General features: G+C 39.1%; 1 protein-coding gene across 3 annotated transcripts in view; it reads right to left on the bottom strand.

Annotated features, from left to right (window-relative positions):
• Positions 1-24,748, bottom strand: part of AFAP1L2 (actin filament associated protein 1 like 2) — a 130,369-nt gene extending 105,621 nt beyond the window's left edge. Inside the window, exons 1-2 of one of the 3 annotated variants that reach the window (XM_074233626.1) lie at positions 24,656-24,739; positions 16,294-16,347 (exon numbers count right to left, since the gene is read on the bottom strand). In XM_074233626.1, the coding sequence (XP_074089727.1) occupies positions 16,294-16,347; positions 24,656-24,671 (70 nt within the window). In that variant the 5' untranslated portion in view covers positions 24,672-24,739. Of the gene's footprint in view, positions 1-16,293; positions 16,348-24,655 lie in introns of all 3 variants that reach the window. The other 2 variants (XM_074233627.1, XM_074233628.1) reach the window with 2 other exon arrangements.
• Positions 24,749-25,294: the final 546 nt, after the last annotated feature.

The raw sequence follows: 25,294 nt of genomic DNA, 5'->3' as shown, positions 1-25,294 counted from the left end.
ATTTGCCAATAAAAAGGATACAGCTGTTGAGTTAGAATGGTATGTGGCTGAAAATTGTTTATAGACAGATTTCTTTGCTAAATGGTAGGTAATATATTCCCCTAATGTTTCTTCCACCCTGTAATACTAGGAAACCATGGATCTATCTTCTTTCAAATGACCAATCTTTTATCCCTAGGTTTAGGTAACATGTAACATATCACATATCATGACACAGGAACATGTCTCTGTCATGACTAAGCAGCTGCAGTCTCACAGAATCTGTAGAACTAATGTAACTGTTTACACTGGGAAAGGAAACTGGAAAGAGCTTTGTAATTCAAATCAAGAAAATAAGCACTTATTATTTACTATGTGTCAAACACATACTAGAAACCTTGGGAACAAAAAATAAAAATTAAATAGTCCCTAGGCTCAAGGATCTCACACTCTAGATAAAATTACTGCCATAAAGAGAACTGACCAAAGGATAAATAATGATGACATACCCATTTCTTTAAGACCCAATCCTGGCAGCCCTCAACAGCAATAAAATTTAGTGCCTCATCACAAGATTCATGGAGGTTGGGTCTTTCGAGTATCTACATGGCAGAATTACAGAATCCTAGAGTTTTGTCATCATTCAGTCATGTCTTATTCTTTGTGATCACATTTGGGGTTTTCTTGACAAAGATACTGGAAGGGTTTGCCATTTCCTTCTCCAGATCATTTTGTAGATAAGGAAACTGAAGCAAATGGTTGACTTGTTGGAGTTCCACAGCTAGTAAGTGTCTGAAGCCAGATTTGAACTAATGAAGTCTTTCTGACTTTAGGCCAGAGCTCCATTCACTGTGCCACCTAGTTGCCCCATTCTAGAGTTAAGAGGCATCTTAAATATCATCTAATCTAACCAAAGGTGGTACTAGATCTAGAGTCAAAGAAAGTGGGTTCAAATCCCACTTGTGCCACTTAATAATTATGTGACCTTAGGTAAGCATTCTTTGGGCCTGTGTAATTTGAAGAAAGGTTTCCTTCCATCTATTAATCTATAAATCCTTATCTCAAGCTTAAATTTCCTCCATGGCACACTTGACTTGCGGTTACTCAACAGATCTACTGGTAGGAAAACATTATCCAGTATAGTAATCCAATCTATTTTTGGAGAGCTCTAGGTTCTTTTCACTGAATAGAATTTCTACCTATTGATCATTGTGCTTTCTTTCGGGATCTAATATAATAGTGATCAATTAAAAATTATTGACTAATACCTATTGATTAACTCTCAATATTTTCAGAAATGAGTCAAGTACCCAACTGCCAATACAACAAGAAAATTCTGGAAACTATGAGAATAGCAGAAGACACAGTGTCTGCTCTAGAATAGCTCACACTGTAATTGATGTGCTATGGAGATCTAGGAAAACATTAATATCTCTGGAATGACTGGAGAACAAGGGGGGGGGGCGGTGATCTGGTCATGATAGGCAAAAAAGCACAAGAAAAGGAAAAGAAGGTAAAAATCTAAGTTCGAAACCACTAGGGAAAACTTCATAAAGGTGGGGCTTCAAGAAAGTCAGAAGAAGATGAATCATCAGTGAAACAAAGGGAGGCTGTACCATGCAAGAACAAAGACAGAAAAGCTTAGCATGTTGACAATGTGCCACAGTACCTCCACAACAGGAAAACTGGCTTAACTGAAACACAGAGCTTGTGTTGGGGAACAAACATAACTAAGGACTTCAGCCCTCTTCTTTGAGGTAGACGCCTCCTTCTCCATTACTGCCATGCAGCTTCTACCTTCAAATGTAGAGTCAGTCTGGGAATTGTAACTGCTCATTTCCATTGTTGCACCTTACTTCAGAGGGGGCCAGCTTTTAACGCAACTGGATTAACCAAATATTTGGAATCCTATTGCAGCAGCTAAAAATCACAGTGGCCTGAAATCTTTCACATGAGAACCATTGTCTACAGTGACTACACATGAGTACCCTTTGCTTAAACAAAGTTGGCATTCCATTGCTATTTCACTTGGGATATTTCTTTTGTGGATTCAATGGGTAAATCACTATCTTTGATACACTTATCTATGATAGTAAAACGGAAGGTATTAACTTACAGACTTAAATGTAGCCAAGGACTGCATCCAGTGCCACTGGAGTACAGTGATAGTGCTTTGGGTATAATGTACACAACACAGCTCACTGCTGGTGATAGGTTATTTAAAAAACACTGACTGAAGCTTTGGGCATGATCAGCATAGCCTGAAGGGTAAAGCTCTTGGACCAGAAAGAGAAGATTTAAGTTCTTTTCTTAGTTCCAAACTAATATGCAGTGTGACCCTGGGTAAGTCTCAAGACACTATCTATAAAAATGAGAATAACATATCCTCCCTAACCTACTCAGAGGGATATTATAAGGACTCAAAATGAAACTTTAAAAAAGGAGAGAGACATCCAAATTAAAAAAAAAAATAACCAAGGCATTTTTTTTTATTAAATATTAGTTTTCAACAAAAACAACTGAACTAGAGCTTCATAAAAAACTTAAAGCTTTTAAAGCAAAAAAGACATCAAAAGGCAAAAAAGATGTTACCTTAATCTCCAAGGAAATATTTTTACTCTGCATATTATAGCCCCAGAAGAGTATAAAATGATATGAGTGGAAGTACTCTCAGAGACATCTCTCCAGTTTTTCTGTTGGATTTTGGATCAGGAAAAGGAGAAGCTAGGAGAAAAAAACTATGTCCAGCACCAAGATCCCAACCAAGTTCAGTCCCCATAAGGAATTACCAATTTCTTCCCTGGAGTAAGGAACAGCACCTAGATCTGGGGGCTACAAAGCCCAACCCAACTTCAACCCATTCAGGACAAGAAGTATCCATTCTAATCTTACGCCTATAGCCACATTCTCACCCTGAACATTTGTGCAGTAATTCTGTTGATTACAGAGGGATGCCGATGATCACTGCCTTTGCAGAATGAATGCATTCATGCAGACAAACCGGCATGCTGGCATGGAAGGGGCAGCATTTTCATAGAGTTGGAATGAATTTCACCAGCCTAAATGATTCTGCTTTCTTAAGCCTTCAGCTCCCAACTATTATCTTATCATTCAACTATAAAAAGATTCCCTCCTGCCCAGGGGACCCTGTGATTCTAATCTACCAAGAGAGTCTGTCTTCGCTGATATTAACAGGTCATAAATGCTCTAGGAACTGGAATTAGCCACCTGCTAATTAGCAAGCAATGGTGGCATTCATTAATGGAGGTAACTTTCAGCACTCCAGAGATTACATTTCCTGACACTGAACCCTGAAATAATAACAGTTCCTTATATCTGTCTCGTGCTTTGTTTTTTTGTTTGTTTTGTTTTTACTAAAAGCTGTCACATATATCATCTTGTTTGCTCCTCTGGGACAACTCTGTGAGGAAAGCAGGCTAGCAATTATTATCCCTAATTAACAGGTAAGGAAATTGAGGCTCAGAGAATGTAAGGGATTTGATCAATCACATAAATTAAACACAAGTATTCATTAAGTCCTTCTTTAGGCACTCTCCTATAAAGATATGAAGATTAATAAGCCCTACCCTCAAAATATTTCTCAGAGTAGTTTGAAATTTTTTAATTAGTCAGAAGTTTATATTATCTTTAAGGAACCAAAACTGCAGGTTTTGAGATCTTGAGATCTAACCAATTAACAACCAGAGCAAAAATCAACTTTAAGTCTTGTTTTATCTTATCAAGGCTTTATGGATTTTAGCTAGCTCTGAGAATTTCCAATTAGTGAGGAAAAAATTATTTTAACTTTGCCCTCTAAGGACCAAGCAATTAGAAATACTCAAAGATTCCAGATTATTCAGGATCAAATTCCTGCAAATGCCAACTTGGTGGAAAGAACACTAAGAAACCCAGGTTCCTGTCCTGGATCTGCCAGGTATTGCTTTTGTGACTTTGTGCAAACTGCTTCTCTGGATCTCAGTGTTTCCTTTATTAAAATGTGGATGATTTTGATTGAACTGTTCTCTTCCACCTTTCAGTTAATGGTGAGGATTAATGAACTAACTTTAGGAGACATTCTTTGAACTTCTTGGAAGAAAGGAATTATATCAACCAAGTGTATTAAAATCAATGTGATTATTATACCCATTTGGGAAAAAGAAATGAAAGTTCATGCATAGAAGAACAGCTCTAAAGTTTAATCCACAGCTAACAAAGTTCTTTGAAATCCTCATATGAAAGGGTCTATAAAAGAACAATGCAATCACAGGCTAGATGTCAAGAACTAAATCATAGAACCACAGCATTTTAGAGCTGTGAGTTTCATATGGAACCTCAGGAACATATCAGAAATGAAGAATTTTTAACTGAGTCATCTAATAAGGTAACAAGTTGGATTAATAAGCCAGTAATTTAAGTGGAACTCTATCAATCTTTTTCAGCTTAATGCTAAAATAAAAATCTCCTGGGGGGTTTCTGCTCAAACAAGCTCCAAGGTTTTTATCTACCTGCTTTGAGCCCACATTCAAACAAACTGGAGAGGTTCCTGCCTCCACTCATAAGACTTGGATTAGATTCAGTTCCCTGACCCTATGCCCCACCCTTGGCAAAGCAGGAGTGCCTGGACAGAAAGCTCTGGACTAGTAACAAAACAAAAACAACCAAAAAATGTGGGACCTAGTCATATGCTCCTTGACCTGCAAGGCCCTCTAATCAAATTAGTCCCTTAGAGTCTCCCCAGGAAAGGGATGATAAAATTCAACATTGGCTGCCAAACTCAATCTTTCCTGAATTAGTTGAGAAGACATGTAATTGCTGAGTTTTTTTATTTTTTGTTTTGCTTTATCTAGACCTGTAATTTCACCACCGTAGGGACTTCCTACTGCAGATACTCCTCTGATGGCAACCTACAAGTCTTAGATAGTTGCCTGGGGTTAGTAAGATGTGACTTATCCAAAATCACACATCTGGCTTGTGTCAGAATAAATCCTTGAACTCAGTTTTTCCAGATTACAAAACCAGCACCTCTATTCCCTACATCCCACTGCTTCTGTAATCTCTGTTATCTTAAACACATACACACACACACACACACACACACACACACACACACACACACGAAGAAGGAAGAATAATGACTATTTCTAGTAGAAATGCATGTCAGGAGGTTGGATCAAAGAATAAGTCGAGCTAATTAGAGCAAGGATAAGACTTGGTTGATATACACACTCCATATACTAGCAACAAACAGTGACTATAATAGAGACAACTTAGATTCAGATACTAGCTTTGTGACTTTGGGAATCATTTAACTTATTTGAACCAATTTCCTCAACTGTAAAATGGGAGAGTTGGAATAGATAACTCCTATAGCTCTATAAATCTGTGAATCTGGGTGTGGTGTGGTGGAAAGAACACTGGACTTGGCATTGAGTCTGCCACTTCGAATCACAAATCTAGATCTGAAAGGTACCTTAGATGCCATCTAATCCAACCCCCTCATTTTTACAGAAGGAGAAACTCTCATTCACCCCTCCATTCCCAATAGCCAATCAGTTGCCAAGGACAGCCAATTCTACCTTTGCAAAATTTTCTGTTTATTCCACCTATTCTTAGCCATCTCTCTGGTGCAATTCATTTCATGCTTGGTATGTTGCTATAGCTGCTGGTTGGTCTTCCTACCTTAAGACTCTACATACTCCAGTCCATCCTCCCCTCAGTTACCAAAGTGACCTACATAAAGGGCAGGTGTTGCCATGACAGCCCCTCCACCTGTCCACATACTGTAAAATATTGTGATGCTGGCCTCACTGCTGTTCCACATCCAAGACACTTTATCTCCTGTCTCCCCCTTTATCTTTTCCTTCAGATTTCCCTCATTACTTTTAAATCTCAGCTAAAACCCAAGAAGCCTTTCCCAATTTCCCTAAGTTTTAGTGCCTTCTGTCCAATGTTACCTCCAATTTATACTAGATAGTTTTTGTTTGCACGAAGATATTCATGATGTGTTACAATGTGAATCTTTGAGAAAATGTTTTTGTCTTTCTTTGTATCACCAGTACCTAGCATAGTAGTTGGAATATAATAAACAATTGATAAGTGTTTATTTAACTTGTTAACTGATTGCCTGACTGGTCACACAAGTTGTCTGTAAGAGGGAAGGGGAATTCAGACCCTTCGAGTCCAGAGGTGGCTCTCTTTTCAATATATCATGTTACTAGATATGTAACTTCACCTAAGATTTAATTTCCTTATCTGTAAAAATGAGAATAATGTCACCTTCATTAACTCCTTCCCAGAATTAGAAGACTCCAATGAAATCAAATAAATGGTAATGAAATATAAGTGATACATATATATTAAATATAATATATCTGTATACTTGAGTAATTATTATTATTGTTGTTGTTAGTTTTGTTATTGGAGAAAAGGTCCTGAGAAATGAAAATGATAGCAGGCATTCAAGTTAGTTGCTTAAGGTACCCATCAAGGATGTTTGGTAGAGTGATAGATTTCCTGGACTAAGCTGAGGCCTGCTGCCGCTGGACAGATAGAATTTCTCAGCCACAAGAATTCCAAGTTGCCAAGTGTGCTTGTGGGGAAGTAAATTGAATAAAGTCATTAATGACACAGCAAAATCTTATTCAAGACCCACCAGGATCTCTGCCAGCCAGCTGTTTCCCTCCTAAATTTTAACTGTTTTCACATTCAAAATTGGTAGGTTTTTTTAAAAGCAAGTTATGGGGAATATTCCATTCCAAGGTAGGATATTAAGTTCATTCTCTTCATGCCTGAACTACATACATGTACATTATCCAAGCAGTAAAACTTGAGTCAACTATATAAGATTCTGGTGTTTCCTTCCAACCTCTAACTGGCTGATATCCCCATTATAATTGCCCTTTCTTTCTCAAAAGTCTTCCAAATTTTGACTTGGTGGGAAAAATATGCCAGTTCCAAGCAAATCACTTCAGAATCCTTCTGAATGAGGCAGTTGGATACTCTGTGGAATAACATCAATATGAGCTTGGAGGGGTCTTAGCAACTTGACATAGAGTTGGAGTTAAATTAATGTTTATTTATGGTGAACAACACTGGACTCGATCCTTGTGCACAGTCAGCGGTAACCCCCCAACAAGAGAGAAGTTCTCACCATTAGAAATTGTCAGTCTTCACAAAAGCCTATGGGCAATTGTATAACCACTTGTGTTCGTCTCCCAATAAATAATGCTCCAAGAGACATTAGCTCATGGGACTGTAGATTCAGAACTAGGAAAAAATCTCAGTTGTCACATAGTTTACAGAAGAGGAAAAGGAGCTCCCCACTCCCAAGGTTAGCTTATCCAAATTTACACAGATGACATAAGACCTTTGAGAAACAGATCAGCTTTACTCTACTGTTGAAAGTTTGTCACCATGCCAACAAAGAGGCTTATTGATATAGGAAAGACCTGACTCTAAAAGGTTTTCCACTGATCACCAACCACACTGATTTAACTATGTTGGGCCACTAGACTTCTATGGGAGAATGGCATCTATGCACAATACTTCCTCACTTTAATCAATCTTATGTGCAAGTCATAATATCAGTTTCCTGATGCCATGATCATCTTTGAGATCAAAAGAGAACTATTAATTAATAGAATAGAAATTCAAACCCAGGTCTTCTTGACTCCAAATCCAACTTCAGAAGCAAGGAGAATTTACTCTCCTACTAAAGTAATTCTCCAGAAATTCCTTCAAAAAATGAAAAATTATTCTTTTTGGAAGGGGTGAATTTAATAGTTGGGCCGTCAACTGGTCCTTTTCCTCCCTACAGAAGGCCATTTGTGAAACACTTTGGGTAGGGTTAGTCATTAAAGCCTCCAATTTGGAAATAGAATGTTGTTTACTATCCCAAATGGGGACTGTAGCCACAACTTTGGCCTTAATAATATCTAGCTCTTACCTACTAATTGACCAGGGATTGATACTTAAGTTGCTAATCAGCTTTTTCTTTTTTTAAATAGCAAACATTTTAGTGTCATCTAAAACTTTGAAGGTTTTGTTGTTACAGAAACCTAAACACTACTTAAATGACGAATATTGAAAATCTATACATTCACCCTCAGTTGCAAATATGAGAGAATAAAGTAGGGAAGGGGTCAATGGGAAGGGAAGTACTTAAAAGATGAAGTGATCTAAGAACCAACAAATTCTTCAGCTGAAAAAAATAACTACTTTTTTCCAAGGACTAATAAGACAGTGGGTATCCAGTGTGGGAGCTGCACATAGATTCCATAATACTGCAAAGATTTGCTTTTAGCCGGGGCTGTTTACAATTATCTTGCACCAAACCAACATCAGATGGATGGGAGATGGAAGTTGGCCCACTAAGAAGCCAATAGGTCAATGGGAAAAAATTATTTTAGGGAATGCTGAATCTCAGTGTTTGAAACTTTTAACCAAAACAATAGCAAGTTCTCATGGTCTCCCTGTAAGGATGCCAACATTCACTCAAATGCAGATTTTTACATCAAGCTTTAGATGGCAAAACAAAATAAAAAAACCAAATCTAATGGCTTTCAATTCTATGAACACCTTTCTTATCCCCTAGTAGATGGCAAGTACTTTATTACTGATAAGACACTAGAAACACTATGGTACAGTGAACAGAAAACTGACCTCTGAGTCTGGAAGATAAGGATTCGAAGATTGCCTTTGATACAGATTGTGCCATCCTAGGCAAGTCACTCAAGGTATCAGTGCCCAAGACAACTCCCTAAAATTATAAATTATAGAGAATGCACTAATCTGCATTGGTAGAATAAGCTGTTTTTGTCTGTTTTTCTTTTTTACCAGGGAACTTCCTATATGGATGAAATTATAGGATTTCCAAGGCCTCTTTTATCTCTAAGATCCTGAGTATTGTACTTCCACTTACCTTTGCCTCAAATGCATAGTTTCTATGATGTGAACTCTGCTTAAACCCTAGTAAAAATCAGATGTATTAAGTAATTGGTAAGATCCCAGAATTATTCAAAATTCTCTTGGACCTGCTAACTGTAAGAGCCACCTGCCAGTCCTTGGCTACAGTTACAAGATGGGAATGACTTTTTCTGCCTTCTCTTTTAATCTTGAACTGGATGGAGCAGTGGCACCCAATGAGATTCCATTTAGTTCTTCCTGCAGCATAGACCAAAGAAGCAAGCTGCTTTTATTTTGACTGAGATTTCTATTCAGGTTACATTGGTTGTACCCTATTGACCCAGTTGACCAGCTCTTCTGGGGGAAAGGTAAGATTAGCCAAGATCACAGATCGATCTAGTACAACTCCTTTACTTTACTAGATCCCAGAGAAATTCAATGATTGGTCCAAAATCACAAAAATATTGAATGTGATTCCAGGCATGTGTAATAAATAACCCATTCCTGGTACCAGAATGGGAATGAAGATCTCTGGAGGGGAACACAGAAAGATTACTTGAGCACTTCTGGAAAAATTTGAAAATTCCATTCCTTTATTAAAATCCATGAGAATCATTCAGTTTTCACCATAACCAGTGATAATGTGGTTCACAGAGCAGAAAAATTGTCCTGGAGAGTGGAATTTTCTGATATATCTGACAGATATAGAAATATGAATATATATATACACACATATATATGCTATATATCTATATATTATACATAATATTTACAGGACAGAATTTTAAAAAGTTCCCCATAGCTCTCTTCCTTGCTCCACTAAGCTTTATTTATACCTAAGGCAAACTACCCACTCTGCACATTCATAATCCTGGCTAATCTTTTGAGTTCACAATCCACCAGAACATTATAATTGAATACCATTCTAGGCCAGGAAATCCCTGCTCTTAACTCAAGACAAAGAAGACTATGACTCAGTTAGGATGAAAGGGCAGAGACCTGGGGAAAGGGAGAGAAAACCCCATGGATAAGTAGAACTCAAATCAAAAGAAACTGTTACATCATGAAACCTGTCTGGCCTTAGGCATAATTCCCAGACATGGTTAACTGAGCAGCCAATCTAGCTTCTGAGATGTGACGCAAATGTAGGTCTCGTAGCTCCCAGTGTTTGTGGCTTCCTAAGGAGCAGAACAGAGTTGCAATCCAACGATCCCATAGTGTGAAAGCCATTAGCCAGGAGTGCAAACACTTGGGTCAGCCATTGACATCACCATACTAAAAGGCAATTCGACCAACTAAGAACATATAACTCACTTTCAACATGACGTAGAGTCCCAGAATAACCAGTAAAACCCCATGAGGCTAACAATTACTCAAATGTCAGATAAGGAGGAAGACTTCTTGGTTTCCACTTCTGCCAAAGATCTGTCTATTCACTACCTTAAAAGGACCAGATTTTGATTCTTGCTTTTTTCACCTGTTTGGCCTTAGGCATAATTTTCACTTATAATTTCTCTCTGGTAAAGAAATAGGGTTCGTTCCTATCATATCTTGCAGATGTTACTCTTCTGATCCTTCTTGTTCAGTCGTGTCATTCATAGTCAACTCTTCATGACCCCATTTAGGGTTTTCTTGGCAGATAATAGAATGATTTGTCATTTTCTTCTCCAGTTCATTTTACAGATGAGGAAAATGAGGCAAACAGGGTTAAGTGACTTGACCAACTAGTCAGTGTTTGAAGCCATATTTGAACTCAAGAAAAATGAGTCTTTTTGACTCTCAGTCCAAAACTATTCACTGAGATATCTAACAGCCTCTTATGATCCTATGACATCACATTTTTTCATCTCTTAGCCATCAACAATATTTCCTAGCTTAGTATAGAAGCAACATGATATGGTGTAAAGGTGTTAAACATGGGACCCACAACAACAACATTGTACTGTATTAAAATGTAATTGGAAATATTTAACAAAATAAATAAAAATGCACTAAAATATAGTTAAAACTAATCTGTGGTTTTCTAAGTCAATATGAAGCCCAGAGGGGTTTCTATGTATGGTTTAGTGGCTCCCATTTCTATACTGGTTTCATAGAAAGAAAGGTAGCCTCAGAACCAGGAAGACCTGGGATTAAATGCCACTTGTGACAGACAGGTTGTGTGACCCTAAGCAAACTATTTAACTACTTACTACTTGGCAGTTTTGTAAGAATCTTAAGTCATATAAGATGCTAATGTGCATTATTAGATAGAAATTTTCTCTTAATAAATAAATTTCTCTCAATAAAAAAATCACAGATCCAAGTCCTTTCCTCCTATAATACAGTGCAAAAAACATTGGAATATGGCATCAGGAGACCCAGATTAAAATCTTATCTCTCCTACTATTAGTATGACTTAAGAAAAATCACTTAAAATCTCAGGAACTCAAGTTTCTTCATCTGACTGATGCTTTCAGTCTAGGGTGAACCATTTAACTTCATTGGAACTCAGTATTCTCCACTGAAAAAGGAGGTTAAGCTTAATGTACTCTGCAACTCCTTCCTGCTTTTAATCCCTAATCTTTGCTTTAATAGCCCCAGTGGGAAATGATAATAATTTGATCCACATTTCTACTTTGTGATATTTCCCACTGGTGTAATGCTGAAGGCATTGTCTCTCAGAAGACTGGAACTCAAGTTCCAGCTCCAACACTGATTTGCTGCATGACTGTGGTCAAGTCAATCTTTTTGCATCTCATCTTTCTCAGTTGTAAATTGAGGCAGAATGAGGTATTAAAAATGGATCTGACAATACTTAACACTATCTATTCCTCAGAGATCATAGGAGGAAAAGTGTTTTTAAAACCTTAAAAGGATAAAGAAATGTGAACTACATTATTTTGTAGGAAATAACATCTTAAGGGGCAAATAAATAGGTGAATAGCAATTCAAAAAGCTGAATGAGCTTTGAATCAGTTGACTCTAAAGGTATATAATAACATGTGTTATTTATGATTTATTATGTGATAATAGATGTTTAGTTTTTTGTAACGTTTTGTGCATAATTCCAAATTGCTTTCCAGAATGGTTGGACCTCACTTTATTCCTTTGAATTTGTCATTTTTCATTTTTGTCACTGTTACCATTCTGATGTGAATGAGATGAGATCTTGAAATTGATATAATTTCCATTTATCTAATTATTAGTGATTTGGAGTATTTTTTCATATGGCTACAAATACCCTAGATTTCTTCCTTGGAGAATTGCCTGTTCATATTCTTAGACATTATCAATTGATAAACAACAAAATTTTAAAATAAATTAAATTGCACTGATAAGGGCTAACAAGCCAGGTTCTTTAAGTCCTCTTCAATTCCCTGGTTCTAAAATTCATTCTGCATTTATCTGAGAAAGCATTTGGACCATACATGTTTCCATACATGGCAGAAGACATTTTGTACCATGAAAAGTCCCTATACCATTGGGAAAATCCTCCCCCACCCTCCCTCCCCAAATCAGAGGCACAAAACATCCTAGAAGCTTTCCCAAAAAAACAGCATTTGCATTTTTGCAAATCAGCTCAATATGCTCCAAGACTAAGGATATGAGATAAAAGAAGTCAGTGAAACCCCCCAAACAATAAGCTCATTCAAAACACAATCTCATTTTCCCATCTGGGGACTTGAATGCAGTCAAAATGAATAAATTCTGTTGTGTAAGGACAGGAAAGTCAAAGAAGGGAGGGGAAAGAGGGAATAGCCAGGAATGGCAGCATTCCCATTTATTCCGTTTCTATACTCATTTCTGGGTACAATGAAGAAACAAACAAACAACAACAAGGACATAAAAGGGCCAAACCCAATCTATCCAAATACATGTTATAACTGATTCTGCTGTAGAGCTCTGGGAAGCCTAGTAGAAGCAAGTATTTGGAGTTCCAATTACAGAACCTGCCAATAAACAATTCCACCTTGGTCTTTCTGTTTCTTCATAAAGGGAAAAAATCTCTGTAGTATGGGGCAATTAAAACACTATTCTTTGACTCAGGCTATCTGAATCTTCTCCATCTGTATGGAGATGGCCCTTTTAGGGCCAAATGTAAACCAATGGTGAAAAAAATTGGGTTCATATTTTATTTCTGATGATTACTAACTAATCGACTTACTCTTGACCTCTTCTAATTAACATTTTTAAAAAATCAGATTGGTCTGGACAGTTTCTGAAATCCCTATTGCTGTGATTTTTCTCCAGCATATAAAATGAATTCAGTTTAAAATGACGACTGAAGTCTAATAATCATGAATACATTCCTACATTCCTACAAAACATGGAAAGAGTGGAGGGAGTGGAGAGTACCTTTGCAGTTTAGCTGGAGGACCTGGTAACCTGTAAATACCTGTGTGCAAGAAGAATTACATACAAAGAATGTTTTGTAGTAAAGTTTACATGGTAAAAAGCTATCCTTTAGGGCTGGAAGCATTTTGTCTTAAATCTCACACTGAAAGACAGCCTGCTTAGAGTTGGCCTCAGAGTCAGAAAGATCCAAGTTCAAGTCTCATCTCTGACTTGTGATGGTAGCATGACCACAGGGAGGAGATGCAAGTTCTCTGGATAGTGGGCAATTTTCTAAGACTCTCAAGTTTCAGAGAAGGTGAAGGGTTGCATTGGTAGAGGGAATTCCCCAAGAAGTAATTGCAGGTCTGGTACAAAACAACAACAAAAGAATAAAAGTACCTTGAAGGCTACAATGCTTCATCTTTGTCTTTCTACTACCTAGCACACTTGTACACAGAATATTTTGAACCAATAATTTTTTAAATTGCAAGGAGGGGAAAGGGTAGGAAATTGCTACAGGATGTTAATTATGATTATCTCAGGCATATATAGAACTTTAAGGTTGAAAAGCACTTTCCTCACAATACTATGGCATAGGATGTACTGTCAACGTCCTCTTTTTACAGATGAAAAACCTGAGGCTCAAAGAGGTTCTAACCTTGCCAAGAATCAATTCTCAGTCATGCCCTAGATTTAACAAGTGGCTCATTTTAACAACTAGCTCTCTGGGAAGGAAAAGTATGGACTACATACTTTTGAGTTTAATAAGATTGTAAATATTTTCTCCATCCCTTTCCTATCATCAAAACAGTAAATCAAGCTCTGATTTGAAGCTTTTTCTGATTCCTAGGTGTCAATACTCACTCTGAATATTTAAAAACTTACTAATTGTTAAATTGGTTATTGGCTAACTACTGGTTCTTTTTTTTTTTTTTTTTTTGGTTTTTGCAAGTCAATAGGGTTAAGTGAATTGCCCAAGGTCACACAGGTCATTTTTAAGTGTCTGAGGCTGGATTTGAACTCAGGTCCTCCTGTGCCACCTAGTTGCCCCCTAACAACTGATTATAACATACTACAGGGAATGTTCCAGAGACTGGTTCTCTGGAATCCAAGTTCAATGTTCTTTCCATGCTTCATCATAGGAAGAAACATATTAGAATCACTGGATGTTTTTAAAACAGTACTATATGTTCTTCCAAGATAGTTCTTAATAGAAATTGGGAACATCTAACCAAAATACTTTCCTGGGGAAAGTTCTAGTAGCTTTCACGTTAATGGTCTTCCATTAGTGGGAGCTTAAGATAGGTGTAAGGCTTACTAAGAAACTTCAGGAGTTCCCAGGCAGGGTTACTCACTGCTGCCCAAATATCCTTGTGGTACAAGAAGATGACTTGTCCATTTGTGAGAGTAAAACATGAACTGTATTATTGAATTCTGTACTTGTCACCATACTCATAATGAGTTTAGAGTTTAGTTTAGAGTTTCTGTACATGAATCAATAGCGATTATCTTTCCTACATATTTGATATTGACTGGAGTACAGTCTAGCCTAGTATTTTCAAACTCAACTTAGTTTACCTTTATTTTACATTACTCCTTCCTAAGAGTCTATTAATCCAATTCTTCAGAAAAAGGACAGTATATAATGACTTGGTAAACTGTACTTCAAATGAATAATTGGGCCCACCAGTTTAGCCAATGAAAAAGTTCATATATCATTACTTCAGATGTTTACTAAGCTCATAGCGTTGAAAAGGTTCCAATTTCTATATGTTGTTTGCATTGAGTTGATAACAGCTAAATATTCTTTTTTTTTAGCTTCATGATGAGCAGAGTGATTGATACAGTATCTACCTATAACCAGTTCTATAACCACCACTAGGAAGGACTTTTTTGATGTATGGAACTAGTAAGTGACTCTTTCCTGCCTGCAGCTGCCTTTGAAGTCTAGAGGAAGAAATGACTCCAGTCCTAGGTTTGTTTAGAAAAATACAGAAATAGAGCTTCTCTTGGAGTCTGACCCTTGGTTCCTTGTAGTGAGAGCCTAATCCTTGAGCTCCCATGAAGAGAGATGAACTGAAGAGAGATGAATAGGACTTGTACTTCTAAAATCTGTTTTACATAGACCAGCATTGTGCTAGTCTGACAAGTCTAAATCCCTACTGTAAGTTTTTTTTCTATCACACTCCACCATCCATGTAGCCATCTATCTATCTATCATCTATCTATCTATCTATCTATCTATCTATCTATCTATCTATCTATCTATCCACCTCCCTACCTGCCTACCTACATATCTATTTAAGATACAGGGTGAAATCTAGCAAAAGGATGGGAACTGAGTAGAAAAATGGGAGAGGGGTCAATGCTATTATTAGAGCTCACAACTATTATGTCTACCCTGAAGGGACTTAGGACAACATTTTTGGCTACAAGTCTCAAGTCTACAAGCTCACTGCATCTAGGCTACTCAGAATGCATTCCAATTCCCGTCAATTTGTCCTTTGACCCTTCCCCCTAATAATTTGGGTATTGTGGCCAAATTTTCTCTCTTAGAAGCTGATGTTTAGAAAGAATTTCCCATTCCTGGCCTATCAGAGAATTGGATTATAGGTGATGGGGGAATTTTGTAATAGAACCAAAGTTGAAAACTCTAAACAAAAAGAAAAAAGTCAAATCCTTAAACCAGATATATTTGAAAACAACTGCTCTCCCCCTTCCCCCACCCTCCCTTATTACTCATTATCAAGTACATAACATAGTTTCTAAAATTCATTTAACCAAGCAGCCCAGGGAGGATTAGTAAATATTATCCCATGCTATCCTTGCATTAGTAAGCATTATTCTTTATGGCTGAGAAGATCAAGGCCCAGAGAGGTTAATTGCTCCTCCCAAAGTTACACAGCAAGTTAGTGATAGAGGCAAGATTAGAGCTTTGAGAGCCAGTTTGTTACTTAGCTCAGAACCAGAGTCCTTCTTCCAGCACATCCCATTACATTAGCCCAGAGGTATTCTGGTCAACTGGGGCAATACAGCTAAGGGAAGTTGCTACAGTTGGGCTGCTGAAGAGGGCAGAGAGATTTGAATACTCACAAGTAGAAACCTGCAGAATCCTTCTGTGTACCATCAGACAGCAACACTTCTGTGCTGGAACAGACAGAAATAATACTCTAGTCGAGGTGACACTGCACAGGTGGAGGCCTGTTTCAACTCTGGAACTTTGCTTTCAGACTTAAACCTTATTGGTAGCATAGGTTGGTGAAGCTGGGCATGCCACAGAAATGTATACCTTTCCCACCAAGAACAGCCCCTGTTATGATAGTTCATGGTGAGGGAAGGTAGAAATGACAGACTAATGTTGTACTTAGAAATTTCAACTATCAAGCTGGAGACCTTTGTACCAATGCTGACTCTGCAATGAACTCTGAGAAAGACATTAAATAGCTTATGCCTGAATTTTTTCCCTCTGTTAACTGAAATCAGACCTTTCTCTTTCACACAGATATGAAAACATTTTTGAGTTTTTCATCAAAAGACATGAACAAAGCTGTTGAAAGGGGAATTACTTTATTGGCTTTATTCTTTTGGAAGGTTCTCCCAGATCTGCATTGAGAGGACTTACATCTGAATCCTGGCCATGTCCACCTTTTTTGTGAGACTTAAGACAAATCTCAGCTTCCATTTCCTTCTCTGACAAGTGAGGCTCTTGGTTTATTCAGACCAGTAGTGCTCAAACTTTTTGGTCTCTAGATTCCTTTACACTGTTAAAAATTAGGGAAGTTCCAGGGGCAGCTAGCTGGTGTAGTGGATAAAGCACCGGCCCTGGAGTCAGGAGTACCTGGATTCAAATCTGGTCTCAGACACTTAATAATAATTACCTAGCTGTGTGACCTTGGGCAAGCCACTTAACCCCATTTGCCTTGCAAAAACCTAAAAATAAAATTATTGAAGTTCCAAAAGAACTTTTTAAAAATTTTTTAAAAAGATTTTATTTATTAAGGCAATGGAGTTAAGTGACTTGCCCAAGATCACACAGTTAGGTAATTTTAAGTGTCTGAGGTTAGATTTGAACTCAGGTCCATCCTGATTCCAGGGCCAGTGCTCTATCCACTGAGCTACCTAGCTGCCCAGAACTTTTCTTTCTGTGAGATATATCTCTTGATAATTACTATACAAGAAATCAAAATGCCTTAGTATTATCATAAAAATAATTTGACCATATGGACTCCCTGAAAGGGTCTTAGAGACCACTAGGCATACTGAGTCTACAGTTTTAAGAACCAGTGGTTTAGAAAACTTCTAAAGTTTCTTATGACTCTAAAAAAAAATCTGATTTTTTTTTCTTCAGAAGTCTCACTGATGAAAGTAGAGGATAAGATTTATATCATTATATATTTATGCATTTATACACACATCTATATGTGCATATATATTTGCATATATATATACATATATATATATAATATTACATTATGTTTCTTTTTTCCTTGACTCCCTTTTGGGAACAGCTTTAGTCTCTCTGTGCCTCAATGGACCCATTCCTAGAAAAGCCGTGAATGAACAATGTATTTCAGAGGGCTACTTCAGGCTGAGCTAACTCTAACTCTCCTTGGAGATAGCCTAATATGCTTGGAGAAGCAAATTCCTCAAACATCCTACTACATATTCTTCCCACTAAGTCGGCTACTTTTAAGCTCTTAACAGGAAATTTATTTTGTTTTGAAGAACTGCAATCCTAAATCATCCTTCTGACCTCACCTCCCTGCCCCCCCCACCCACACATCTTCCATAACCAACAAAGCTAAAGGAAACTGCCTTTAAAATCACAGAATTATAGGACTAGAAATAATCTCTTCCAGCTCTCCTTTTCCAGATGAGAAAGTTAAGGTCCAGAGTTGTAAAGTCATTTGCTTAAGGTCACACAGCAAGTTAGTGGCAGAGTTGGAACTAGAATCCAGATCTTATCATCGTCACCTGTTTATTGTTCTTTCCTCACCATGATACCCATTGCCTTCCCCCTTCCTAAGGCTTCTACTGCCACAGTCAACACTCTTTGAGGCAAGCACCCTCTTCTGCTTTGGGAAAAAAAAACCTCCCCTTTCCCCTGAAAGAACATTACATACATCCACAAAAGTCAGTGGAGAAACATTTCCCATCATTAAGAGATTTAGAAGAAAATTGGCACAATTCACTTAACTTTGAAGCTTTCTCTCCCCTACTACCCTCCCCTTCCTGGACCTTTAGTTGAGCTTGGAACTAGTGAGGTTCCCAGAGTCACCCTCCCCTTTAGAATACCGGGAAGATCCCAAAGTAGAATCCCTCTCCTGACCTCCCTCTACCCTCTCTTAAAGAAACCAAAAGCTAACTTCTTAACATTTCTATTTAGAGGCAACACTTGGCTAGAGCACCAAGGAATCTCCCACACACAAAAAAACTTCAAAGACCCAAAAGTCAAAGAATGAAAATTTGACTTTAATACTATAAAGACATAAACCTAAGACCATTGAGGATTTCAATATACCCACTTTAAAGTTTGTCATTAAAAAAAAAAACATGGTACCTTACTTCATGGCTGATATAACTGGATTTGCTAACACACTCCATTTGTCCTTATTTAAGAGAGAAAATATGAAAGGGTTGCAGAATTCTTTGACTTTCTACCATTTTCAAGATTGTGTTATATTTTTAAAAAAGGTATATAAACAAAAACTTGAATGAGAAAGTTGATGCCAGGATAGAGCACCGGCCCTGGAATCAGGAGTACCTGAGTTCAAATGCGGCCTCAGACAATAATTACCTAGCTGTATGACCTTGGGCAAGTCACTTAACCCTATTGCCTAACAAGAAAGAAAGAAAGAAAGAAAGAAAGAAAGAAAGAAAGAAAGAAAGAAAGAAAGAAAGAAATCATATAGATAAGAAAATTGATGCCTCTTAGAATGGGAGAAGGGCAAAAAAACTCTGATACTCCTATAGCTGAAATGGAGATCAATAACCTACCCTCACCTCTCCTGTCTTCTTTGAAACATAACTCTTAGGACTCACAAAGGATCTGTGGGAATATTAGAGTCTTAACTAATAAGTCTTTAAACGAATAATAGTATAGCTTTTGGGGAGCTATATAACTGGATTAAGAAACAGAAGCACATCCATAAAGAGACTACATTCTTTCAATACATCACTGTGCAAATTAAGGTCAATTTGTTTCAATTAAGCAGGCTTCATTTCAAAACATGCTACAATTTTGGTTGCCCCTTGCAGAGGCATTCCAAAACTCAGCCAAGAGATAGCAAGTCATTAACATCTGGCACCAGACACAACTACACAGCTGGAAGAGCAGTAGGAACCAAATTTCTTGCTCACATGATACAATTCTACCCAATGAGCTCAAATTAAGTGAAACAAGGCTAAAACTGTATGTGTTATAAATATGTAAACATGAGGAGGAAAGGAATCTTTTCAAGTTCCTACCATAAAAATATAGAATTTAAGCACCACAAATTCCTCAGCTTCTTCTATAAGAGCACAAAACAAATTTCAGATACAAGATTTCTCAGGACCATTCCTTGGAAAGCTTTACTTCTCTAGGAAAGATAGTTTACTTTGTTTATATTTGAAGAATTCATTACTGGAACAAAGTGGGGGTGAATCAATGTCAATTTTAGTAAGAAAACTTATCAGTTGAAACAGGGCCCACACATTCCTATATACAAAACTCAGGGTATATAAGGATCACTCATGAAATTCCAAGAGCACGTGTGTATATACACACACACACACACACACACACACACACACACACACATGCTATCCAATAGCAAGAGTAACTTGAAAAGAATAGAATAGACAGGAACAAAACTTCTATTAAAATGGAGCTAAAGTTACTTTGTAAAACCTAAAAAATTACTGAATGCATTTTAAGAATATGGGGGAAATAAGTGTTATTCTGTATGTAGGGCCTCTTTGTATTAGCTGAAGAGAAGGAAGAATTTAGAAACAAATTAAGGCATTTGTATGTCTACTAATAACTGCCACAAATAGTAATAATTCCTTCCTACCATTCTTCCATATCTTATAATAATCATATTGAGTTGTTTTTAATTTGTTGCTGTTATAAGCAGCTGTCTAATTGTTTCATAACTATTTGGGCTTACCAAATAAATTGCCCTCAAATCTCTGTGATATGTAGGAGGTTCTGGTTGGTTCTGATGGGATCTGGACAAGGCCAAATCAAGGAGCTGCTAGAGTTCCTATAAGTACTGATTTCTCTTCCATTTAGCTCAGATGAAACTTAATTTAACACATCTTCAAAGTGAAATGATACTACCTGTCAGGAATACTGTGAAGTTAAATATTTGCTTAATGGTCCAAGTTCCACAGAGGAAAGGTGTAAATAAATAGACCATTAGTGTGGTGAAAAAAAATAGCTATCAATTCTATAACTCTTTTAAGGTTTTCAAAGTGTTTTACAGTAAGTTATTTTATTTGATTACAAAGTAATTTAGAGATCTATATTTTAGATCAAATTTTATATATGCATAAATGTACACATACATATAAATATGTTTATCATATGTATCATAAATACACAGGAACACATGTTTATACATATATAGGCATCTACATGCATGGATACGTGAGTTTATAGGTACACATATGAGCATGAGAATTGTGACCTTGGGCAAGTCACTTAATCCTGATTGCCTCACATCCAGGGTCATCTCCAATCATCTTGATTCATATTTGGTCACTAGATCCAGATGGCTCTGGAGGAGAAAGTGAGGCTGGTGACTTAGTACACACCCCCTCACTCAAATTCAATTCATTTTCTTGTCATGGTATCACTTCCCTGATATTGTGGTCTTCTTCAAAAATGAAGGACAAAGGGCAGCTAGGTGGTACAGTGGATAGAGCACTGGCCCTTAAATCAGGAGGACCTGAGTTCAAAGCCAGCTTCAGACACTTAATGATTACCTAGCTGTGTGACCTTGGACAAGTCACTTAACTCTATTGCCTTGCATAAAAAAATGAAGAACAAACATTAGGTACACATATGTATGCATAGACAAATACACATAGATGCATACAAACACCTAGAACAACTCAGGTTTCACAATTTAGCAATTAAAGTATCACATCACTTAAGTTACTACAAGCTAAGTTACAGCAAGGAAATGAAAATGGAAAAACTCCTAATGATGGTGCCAGGCTAGTTAAAACAAATTCTTTATTAGATGGCTAGTTGTATTGATTAAACATTCTCTAAATGATTTTCTTTTTTGTCTTTGGGGATATTTTATATTCACAAAAGGAAAAAAATGTGGGAAAATATATATCTTTAAGAATGCTGATTTATCTAGTCAGGGGTAAGGCAAGAGCCATTAGGAGGAAATCCTAACAATATTTGAGCATTCTGAAGAGAAACCACAAATATTTTCGTGTGCTCTAACTTAGAAACAAATATGTTGTATTTTAAAAGCAGCTTTCAACCAAAGACTTGAAAACACAGCAAATTCTTGCTCATTTTCCTTTGTGACTTAAATGATGGCAAATAGATAAGATAGAGGCCTAGAGAGAAGTTTGGTGACTGGATAAAAAAGGCAAGAAACAGTTCATGGGATTTAAAGTACAATGAAATCTTGATGATCATGTTGTCTGAACTCCTCATCTGATGGATGAAGAAGCCTGGGACCCAGAGAACTTAAGTTAAGAACCCAGGTTTAAGTAACAGAGCCAGAAGGTGAACCTGGGTTCTCTGACACCAAATCCAGGTTTTTTCCCTTCCCATCCTAATTGTCTGAGCCACTGATGAAAAAGAACTGGATGGGGAAATATGGAGATGAGGAAGGTTACCATGAAAGCTAACAGACAGAGGTTTAGATTAGCAAAGGGCCACAAGGCAAATGCTTCCAGCGATTCATTAAATCGAAGTACTCTACTTCCACTTTTTTTCTTAATCTATTGAATCTTCATCTGTTTCTACAGCAAAAGAAACCATTGCCTTCCTGTCAATCTTAAGAAGGAACCTAAGACTTCAGATGCTTTTACCCTACAATGCTCCCTACAAACTTGAACACCAGTTGAAACAAGGCAGTTTGCTGATGGTATGGCTTGAGAGACTGTGGTTATGGGAGTACAGCTAAAGAAAAAATGTCTATGTTCAATAACAAGTCATAACTGCCTCTGGGGGAAAGTTCATTTGGAGGGTACAGAGAGTACAACTATTCAATGAAAGGAAGCCCCCAGAACTGATTCCTGCTCTCAAATCCCCAAAGGATTGTGGGGCAGGACAGATACTGGGATAAGTTCACTATTGTGAGAGGTGCCACAGAGTGACTCCAGTAGAACAGCAAAAGCAAAACTCTCCGCTATCAGTAACAGGCAAGTGACTCTCCTAACCCACTCCACCCCACACCGGTACTCTGAGAAATAGTACTTGGGATTTATGTGGGGCTTTCAAGTTTGCAAAGCATTTTACAAATATTATCTCATTCATCCTTGCAACCTAGGTAGTATGATTATCCCTACTTTACAAATGAGGAAGCTGAGTTTGACAGTAGTTAGGTATGCATGTACATATATATTATATATGTGTGTCTATGGCTACACATACATGTGTGTACACATAAACATGTGTGTAGATGCCAACACATGTATATGTAATAATAATACTAGTTGTCCTTCATTCTCTGAAGAAGTCCATGGGGAGGTGATGCCATGACAAGCACATGAATTGGATTTGAGTGCGGGACTCCCAGAGTCATCTGGGTACAATGGCCAGATATGGATCAGGACAACTAGAGATAGCTCTGGATACAAGACTATCAGGGTTAAGTGACTTGCTCAAGGTCACAAAGTTAGTAAGCATCTGAGACCAGATTCAAACTTCCATACTCCTGACTCTTAAGACCAGTGCTCTATCCACTGCGCTATCTAGCTACCCACATATGTGTATATATATGCAACATGATAAACATTTATATGTGTGTATACATATATATGTACACACACACACACACAGGGTCACACAGCTAGTATCATAGTGAAGAGGATTTGAACTCCTATCCACTAGAATTAGTTATAGCTCTGTCCGTCTCTATTTCAACTTTGTAAAGTTAAGTAAATCAGGAAGAAAAATGTTTGTGTGTGTCTGTGTGTGTGTGTGTGTGTGTGTGTGTGTGCTGTTGTTGACAGAAGCAATTCCTTAGGATTTGCCTCTTTTGCTTTAACAGTCTTTCTAGAGTCACCCAATATTTTTCTGGGTAGAAACCCTTTCCTTTTCTTGCACTTTATGAAAGCAGAGGGAGGGGTTTTTATTACCCACCCCCACCCCCTTTTCTCCTCTTCCCTTCTCCCTCAGATCACAGCTTGCTCAATAAATCAAGCCAGGAAGAAAAACTCTCTAAGTCCCTCCTATTGGATTCCTCTGAAAAACCTGTAACCAGGCTGGGAAGGCGGTTGTTCTAGAACCTGTCTTTACGCATTAATGAAGTGAGGCAATTGATGTGCCTCAGTCAGCGCAGTCTGACTAGGTAATTGTCTCCTACTGCCTGACTAGCAGAGACCTGCCCTGTGGCTGGGACTGGGGAGATCCCAAAACACACGATTCCTCCGAGTCTTCCCCATTTGCAGATGGCTCCAGTTCAGCCCACCTGTGCCTGAGCACTAGGCGGAGCGAGAGGGGCTGGTTTGGGGGCTGTTTTTTGGTTTTTGCTTTTGATTCGAAGAAGGCAGAGGGTGGCAGTCCCATGAAGTCTTCCATTACCAAGACACAAGGGGGGAGAGTAGAAGGGTTTGTTTTTCGGCATCACTCCGAGGGCAGCTGGAAAAACTTCCTGGGACCCAATTCTTGCCAGAATCTAAGCCGCCCTTTCCATCCTGCCAGTGAGTCTCCCAACAGTGGGAGGAAGTCTCCCCATTCCCAGGCAAAGAGAAAATTTCCCATCCAGAACAGCCTCCCCAGAAGCTATTTTGGGGGTGGGGAGGGGGGATGCCCTTTAAGGCATCCTCTCAGCCCACAAAGGGGTCTTCCAGGAACTGCCACTCCAGCAGGTGACTTTTTCCCAGGGTGACGCTTCAGGGCGCTCTAGGGGGATCGGAATCGCTTCTCTCTCGAACCCCGCACCCCCAAACCAATGCCCACGTCCTGCCCAAGCCCATTCCCTCCCACTTGGCTCATTCTCTAGGGAGGATCAAAGGGCCCAGGGCGGGGGCCACCCACTCAGAGAGCCCCGGCGCCGGCGTCCCCCTCTCTCCCCCTCCGGGGTTAGAGGCAGCCGGCTCTTTACCTGCAGCCTGGGAAAGGGGTCGCGGTGAGGACGGGCCCCCAATCCGCCCTCCTGCAACCTGGGGGCTGCCAGGGTCGGGGACCAGTTTCCGAGAGGGGATGAGCGCGAGCGCCTCCCTGGGGTGCGGTGGGGGGGGGGCGGCGGGGCGGCTGCCCCAGGTCTTGGCTCACCTTTGTATTTCTCCATCGGGTCCGCACTCCGGGACCGCGCCGGCCGCTCGGCCTGAATGGGGAGGCAGCTCCGCCGCTCCGATCCCGGCTCCGGCTCGCTCGGCTCCGGCGCCCGGCTCCCTCTGGCTCCGGAGAGTTCTCGCTCCCCTCCGTGCCGCTGGCCCCTCCCAGGGAAGTCACGCCCAGCCGTCGTGCCCGCCCGAGCCGCTGGCCCTGCTGGCTTCCCTGGAGCCTCCCCGGGCCAGCGCGCGGCCGGGGTCCTGCCCCGGCGCCCCCCACGCCGCTGCTGCCCACGCCCTTCCCGCGTGGACACCAGGGACGGGCGAGGTCGCCCCGGGAGGACAGGCGCGGGCTGCAGACCGATTGTCTCTTGTTAAACACACACAGACACAGACACACACTTCTGAGATTTCCAAAGTCCGAGATCCCAGAGTTGGCTGCTTGAAACCACAGTGGCAGGACTGGCAAGGCTATAGGGAGGTTCCTAAAATGCTCGAAGCAATGTAGAGAGAGTTGGCCCGGCTGGCCCATACCCGGCCCTAATGCGCTGTCTATCTATGGCTCCTTTACCTTTCACCTCTGGAGCCGGCAGGTCGTGTAGAACTCTTCTCGCTCCTGCTAAGCTGTAAATTTCTTATT

The sequence above is a fragment of the Macrotis lagotis genome, chromosome 4 (assembly GCF_037893015.1).
Source record: "Macrotis lagotis isolate mMagLag1 chromosome 4, bilby.v1.9.chrom.fasta, whole genome shotgun sequence".
NCBI classification, from domain to species: domain Eukaryota; kingdom Metazoa; phylum Chordata; class Mammalia; order Peramelemorphia; family Peramelidae; genus Macrotis; species Macrotis lagotis.
The sequence above is the reverse complement of the archived record's forward strand: the minus strand, read 5'-3'. Positions and strand labels throughout refer to the sequence as shown.